Here is a 7,536-nt window from a genome sequence, read left to right on the forward strand (position 1 = left end):
CTCTTTATCATTTCTATATATTTTAATCTATAAGATTAATCCTACATATTTCACTATTTATCAAATCTACCTGAAAGTTAAAATCTTATTTTGATCAATAGGATTTAATCATATAAAAGATTTAATTATAACTTTGATGTCTCTATTTTACTTTTTTTCCCTTTATTTTAAAAATTACGAATTTAATATCTATTTTAAATTTTTTTATTGAATTTTAGTCCCTTAAAAGGAATTAAAATCAAACACAAAATTTAAAAAAAAGGATCAAAATCATAGTTTTTAAAATGGACGAACAAAAACTTAAAAATAAAATAAAGTAAAAGAACTAAAATTACAATTAAGTCTAATACAAATAAGACAAAAATGAGACATCCAAATTTTTTTCTCAGGAATTATTTAAATGAACCAATGTATGAATTAAATACAACTTAGTTTCTTGATAAAGACAAGTTACCAATTTAACCAATCTAGGGAACCAAAAGAAAAGAACAGTTAACTGATTCAATAAGACTATTCATCAAAATATTTCGGCCACCAAATTTATATAAACCAATCATATTTGAATGTTTTTTAATTAAATTAAAAAATATTGATTCAAATGTTTTTTTTAATTAAATTAAGAATTTATCATACGCGAATGAAGTAACATATATGTGGACACATATCATTGACGCAAACGTATAACACACACAGTTGAAAAAGACTCCTATGTAAACCACACATAATAAATACTGTGTACATAGTATAACAAGTTATTGGAAAAGTCATAGTACAATCATTGGTTTGAAATGGAACTTCCCTTATCTTGCATCGAAAGTAGAGTTGAAAAGATAAAGAAAAACGCATTCTCATCGAATTTTGATGTATATTCTTTTGTAACTTCTTCTACTTACGATACTGCATGGTTAGCAATGATACCTGATTCAGAATATCCTTCACAACCAATGTTCAAGAACTACTTAGAATGGTTGATCAACAATCAAAAACCAGAAGGGTTTTGGGGAGAGAGTCACACCATTGAATGTCTTCCAGCAACTATTGTTTCAATGGTTGCACTCACAAAGTGGAACACTGCCACATTAATGGTAGAAAAAGGTAAATATATGCTTGTTTTTAACAGTAAATCTATATGATCCATTAATATATTTAAAGGTAAATTTGATATTTGAAATTTGTAGGACGGTTATTTATTGATGCAAATATTGATAAGCTTCTGAATGAAGTGAAAGAAGATTGTCCTCACTGCCTTGCCATTATTCTGCCTGCAATGATTGAACTTGCTGATATGGCCGGTTTAGATTTTCACTTTCTGAACTCAACAAGGGACACTATCTCCTCTATCATGAACCGTCGCAAAACCATTCTTAACAAGGACTACACGCTTAGAGATGTTGGTGCTTTTCATTGTCACCCTCCATTATTGTCATATCTTGAAGCTTTGCCTCAATCATATGTTAATGAAAAAGATATATGTAACAATTTGAGTGAAGACGGTTCATTGTTCCAATCTCCGTCTGCCACCGCAAAAGCCTTCATGGATTATGGAAACAAAAAATGTCTAGCATATTTACGGTCCTTGTCACAAAAATGTCCAAAAGCAGTTCCACAAGCATATCCCATGGATGAGGACCATATAAAGCTCTGCATTGCTAATCAATTACATAGGTTTGGATTGGGACACTACTTTGTGGGAGAGATTCAAGTACTTTTGTCACAAATTTATAGGTAAGGCTCATATTTAACGCATATTCGTATAACAAAATTTTCAGTTAGATTGAAAGTCACTATCACATAGATCATATCTATTAAATTTAAAATCGATCGAAAATCATTTAATATTTCAACGAGATACATTAAAAACACAAGCTATCTAAATGAACATAGTCTGGAATTCTAACGATTAACAAGTACACAGAAGTTATACATATTCAACTTACAAACTACAAATATCTTTGGACATAAAATTTTTTACACTATCAAACATATTAATATTTATTGATTGTATTTAATTGTAGGAATTATAATAAGGAGCAAATTTCACATGCAAAAGCATGGGAGATAAATTTGCAGATTCAGAAAGATGCTTTGGCATTTGAGCTCCTAAGGACATATGGATTCAAAGTATCACCATGTATGATCTTTACAAGTGTTATCAAAAAAATTTACTCTATGAATCAATCATACAATTATTTTATTTGAATTGTATTATTCTAATTACGCATATAATTGATTATAATTACTATTGGTCTAACTTTAATTTTAATTATGTCTTATGCATGCGCCATGCAGTACGGTTTTGTTTGTTACTAAATCACAGAGACATTAAAGTTGAGATTGAGAATAATTCCGAGCACTTCTCAAGTGCAATGCTTCATGTTTTTAGAGCCTCGAACTTAAGCTTCTGTGGAGAATATGAACTCGATGAAGCTAGAACTTTTTCTAGGAACATTCTTAAGAAAGTCGTTTCAACCGGAAAAGGAGACTTATTGCAACAGGTCTAAACTTCAAATTTCTTTGTCTGAAGTTATGAAGACCTAATTTTTGTAAAAATTCATTAACTTATTTCCGTAGTAATCAAACTTTCATTTCAGATAGAGCACGAGTTGAGTTTTCCATGGTTTGCTCGCTTGGATCATTTAGAGCACAGAGTGTGGATTGAAGAAACAGAAGCTAATGTTTTATGGAAAGGAAAAACATCATATAACAGGTACTCACATCATGCATATATAATTATATGAATGCAAGATATTCAACCATATTCAACAATTTACACCGACTTTCTCTTAAAAACGGTGTAATATACACTCTATTTACACCCGTTCTAAAACGGGTGTAAATTCGTCAGAAATTTTTCATCCTTTGAATTTACACCCTTTAATAGCGGATGTAAAATGTATAAAAAATGGATGTAAATTCATCGTTTTACACTAATGAATCTAAATCGTTCGTACATATGACAAGTTCATTCTACTTATTTATTCCCATTTTCAGGGTATCATACCTCTATAACGATGAATTGCTTCAACTTGCCACTCTAAACTTTGAGTTTAAGCAATTGATATTCAAAAATGAGCTCAAGGAACTTAAGAGGTATAGTACAATTTCCATTATTTAGTTTTACCTAAATAGTAAGAAACTAAATCAATTGACTCTTAGTGGATTACATTTGATTTTGAGATGTAGGTGGACTGAAAAGTATGGTATGAGTAATATGGGATTTGGCAGAGAAAAAAGCACTTATTCTTACTTTGCTGTTGCTGCTAGTTTTACATCTCTCCCTCATGACTCTTATGTACGAATGCTCGTAGCTAAAACTGCAATTATAATCACAGTTGCTGATGATTTCTTTGACAGTTTTGGTTCTCTCAATCAACTAGAAATCCTCACCAAAGCAGTTCAAAGGTACATAATCAAAATTTGTTTCAAAGAATATTTTAGATCTCATATATGTATTTGTGTAAATAATAGGTGGGATAGTAGAGGCCTAAGTAGCCACAGCAAAGTTATATTTGATGCACTTGATGATCTTGTGAGTGAGGCTTCTAGAAAATATCTCCAACAAGAAGGAACATCTGATGATATTTCAAGAAACTTAAAAGATCTAGTAAGTGTTACAAAATATATATAGTTTTCAAAATATTATAATCATCAACTTTATAGCTATAATAACATTATGAAATGTATTTATTTATGCAGTGGTATGAAATTTTCCTGTCATGGCTGATAGAAGCAAACTGGAGCAGAAATGGACACAAACCATCCATTGATTGTTACCTCAAAACAGGCATGACTTCAATCGGCGCGCATATCTTGGTGCTTTCATCTTCATGTTTTCTGAAACCATCCAAGAAACTTAGGCTAACACCATATGAACCTTTAACGAAACTATTAATGGTCATTTCTCGTTTATTAAATGATGTCGAGAGTTATCAGGTAAATTCCTTGAACAAAACAAATGCAACTAAGCCCTTCATAATATTTTAACGTAGTATGTTTTTCATGTGATTCTGCAGAAGGAAAAGGAAGAAGGGAAGTTGAACTATGTTTTGGTAAACATGATGGAGAATCCTGAATTTGAAATTGAAGATTCAATTGCTTTTGTGAGAGAAATAGTTGAGAAGAAGAAGAAAGAGTTTCTTGAACTTGTTCTAATGGATGGATTAAGTGATTTTCCTAAGTCTACCAAACAGCTTCATTTATCATGCTTGAAAGTTTTTCAGATGTTTTTCAACTCTAAAAACAGATTTGATTCTAATACAGAGTTGGTGGAAGATATAAACAAATCAATATATCTTCCTTTGGGTAGAACTTCAAAGTGTGTCTCACCTCAAACATTTCCAAAGAAGAAGAATATTATATCAAAACATGACATGAATTTCCCATTCAAACCTTATAGCAAGATAAATTTCAGGGGAATGAGGTTGATGACACCTAAACATAATGTAATTGTTAGCAAAATTGTGTAATTTTCATATATCTTTTATGATTTTACAAAAATTAATTATGCATACTTAGTTAAAAAAGGTTCATCTTTTTTTCTTATTTTGAATATTATTATTTTTTAATCATCAAGTATGATTTTTATTGTTTTCATATATCTTTCAATATTTTATAAAAAATAATTAATACATTTAGTTTTTAAATCAGGGATTAGTGGGATAATTCAATTAGTATGCGCTAGTTGAATTAAGTGGGTGTAATTTGTTGATCAAGAGTTCAATCTCTAATGAGAATATATATTTATATTCACGCATTAATATAAACAAGTAGTTGATATTTATAAATCAACAACTTAAAAAAAAAATTATAAATGAATAAAATTGATAAGATTATGCATAAATAACCATACGTGATGCCTAATATGCTTTTCTATAAACATTAGTCTAATCTATTTAAAATAATAGGCTTTTGTTAAATGCTTGAGCCTGACTTTTTAATCAAATGATCTAAGTTGAGTCGAACTTTTAGTAGGCCACGTCATAGGCCCCTCACAGATGATCTAGCATATTTTCGCCCCTATATATGATACTTGACAAGAACAATGGTGGAAATTCAGATTCGTTAATGAAGGGCACATTGGTAATTTAGTGGGATTTGTATATTTATAGAGTTTGGTTTGAAAACAAAACTGAATGTTCATTGCTCATCCTCTTGTTGTTGTTCCTTTGGTTGGCTATTTTGTATAAAATATGATGAACACGTGGGATAAGATGTTCAAACATGTGTGCAATATCTATCCTCAGATATAGCTAGTAAATATAAGCATGTTTTGGATTGATTCTAAGAAGCTTTGTCAGTTATGTTTTGTATCTTTTAGCAATTTGTTATTAAGAAAGATTAGCTAAAAGATTGACCAAGACCAAATCAAATTGAATGAGATCAAATTTCCTGATGGACCTTAATGAATAAACAAATTAAATATGCATCTATTATATATATATATATATATATATATATATATATATATATATATATATATATATATATATATATATATATATATATATATATATATATATATATATATATATATATATATATATATATATATATATATATATATATATATATATAAGTTAGTGCAATTTTTTAACACGATCAAAATTACATCAATAAATCTAAATATTTTAAATAATTAAGTATCACAAGCTATCCCTAAAATATTAAAATATTAAAATAACTAACAATATATGTATTATTTTAAAATATATGCATTATCTTAAGCTATTCTCAAAATAAATAATTTTAAAATAAAGAAGTGTCATAAAAATTATATGTTATTTTTTTTATGTGTATTGCTTGCACCAATGATTTTCTTAAGTGATGAAGGTTTACTTCATGCTTCAGAATCCTAAAAAAACATAATAAAATTATATTACAATTAATCATAGGTATGAAAATAAAAAATATTTATATACTTTGAATTCTCATATCATGCTCTCATAAGTACATATTTAATGCCAATTTTTTTATCACATCTTTAAACTAAGTAGTAGTATACAAGCATGTGATTCGTATTTCAAAAACTTATATCACATTAATTTTTGTATCACAATTTCATATACATTCACGCTTCAGGGATAAAATTATTCCAATCAACCATTTTTCCAACACATACTCGACGAGTATGTAATTGCACAAGCATTTACATGTACATGTAGACAAGACAAGCATTTACAGTAATATAATTTATTCTTATTCTCATCGCTAATTGAAAGTTTCGAGAAGGAAACACAATATTCAAAGTAACTAACATGTTTTTAAATTCTATCAATAATATCAACAGAACTTCCAGCAATGACTATGTCATCAACATATACTAAGATAGCAGTAAAACAATTATGGTGAGACTTCACATACAAAGAGTGATCAGCTTGAGATTGAGCATATCCTAAAGAAATCAGAAAAGATGAGAGTTTATAGTACCATTGTCTGCTTGCCTGCTTGAGACCATATAAGGATTTTTGCAACTTGCACACCTTAGAAGAAGAATCAATAGAAATTCCAGGAGGCATTGTCATATATACCTCTTCATCGAGGTCACCATGGAGAAATGCATTGTTGACATCCAGTTGCTCAAGATGCCAACCTTTGATGGCAGCAATAGACAATAGAACTCTAACTGTGGTAATCTTTGCCACAGGTGAGAATGTATCAAAATAATCAACTCCCTCCATTTGTGTATAGCCTTTAGCTACCAGCCTAGCCTTATATCTTTCAATGGAGCCATCTGATTTATATTTGACCTTATAAACCCATCTACAACCAATGGGAACTTTACCAGGTGGGAGGTCAACCACTCTCCATGTATGGTTTTCTTGAAGAGCCTGCAGTTCAACATCCATAGCCTTTCTCCAACAATCAAGTTTAATAGCTTGATTGAAGGTTTTTGGTTCAACAATAGAAGAAACAGAGAAACAGAAATGTTTATATGAGGGTGAGCATTTATCATAACTAAGAACAGAAGATAAGGGATAGAGGACTTTGGAAGAATGTTCAGAGGAAGTTACATAGCAATGATAGTCTTTTAGATGTGGAGGAGGATGAGAAGTTCTAGAGGAATGTCTAGTAGGTAAAGGCTGAATGTCTGTTGAGATGAGATTATCATGTGTATTCGTGACAGGTATGGGTGTAAGGATGTTATTTTGAGTATTTAAAAGAGGGTCACTAGAAGTAGATGCAGTAGGTTCACTAGAAGTAGATGCAGTATGGTTGTGATTGGTCAAATCAGTGGGTACAGGGGAGACAGAGCTAGGAGAAGTAGGGCTAGCTGGATCTGTACTTGTAGAAGATGAAAAATCAGAAGATAAAGTCATGTCTGTACTATGCTGCTGACCAAAAGATGACTGAGATGTGGGAAGGAGGATATCATCCAGATTTTGGGCAGTGTGTGGAGATACACCAGGGGGAGAAATGTGACTTTTAAAAGGAAAAGTGGTTTCATAGAAAACAACATTTCTTGAGATAAAGATGTCATGGTTTTCAAGGTCATAAAGAATGAATCCTTTGGTTCCTTCTTTATATCCTATGAAAACA

At 30.3% G+C, this 7,536-nt stretch overlaps 1 protein-coding gene across 1 annotated transcript; it reads left to right on the plus strand.

Moving 5' to 3' along the window:
- The first annotated feature begins 788 nt into the window (after positions 1-788).
- Positions 789-4,466, plus strand: LOC127115237 (S-linalool synthase). The gene is made up of 10 exons (XM_051046826.1): positions 789-1,095; positions 1,179-1,725; positions 2,016-2,131; positions 2,290-2,495; positions 2,592-2,707; positions 2,992-3,090; positions 3,184-3,402; positions 3,469-3,604; positions 3,697-3,933; positions 4,014-4,466. Exons 1-10 carry the CDS (start codon positions 789-791, stop codon positions 4,464-4,466), a joined length of 2,436 nt encoding a protein of 811 aa, XP_050902783.1.
- The last annotated feature ends 3,070 nt before the right edge of the window (positions 4,467-7,536 follow it).

This window comes from Lathyrus oleraceus, chromosome 1 (genome assembly GCF_024323335.1).
Source record: "Lathyrus oleraceus cultivar Zhongwan6 chromosome 1, CAAS_Psat_ZW6_1.0, whole genome shotgun sequence".
Classification (NCBI taxonomy): Eukaryota; Viridiplantae; Streptophyta; class Magnoliopsida; order Fabales; family Fabaceae; genus Lathyrus; species Lathyrus oleraceus.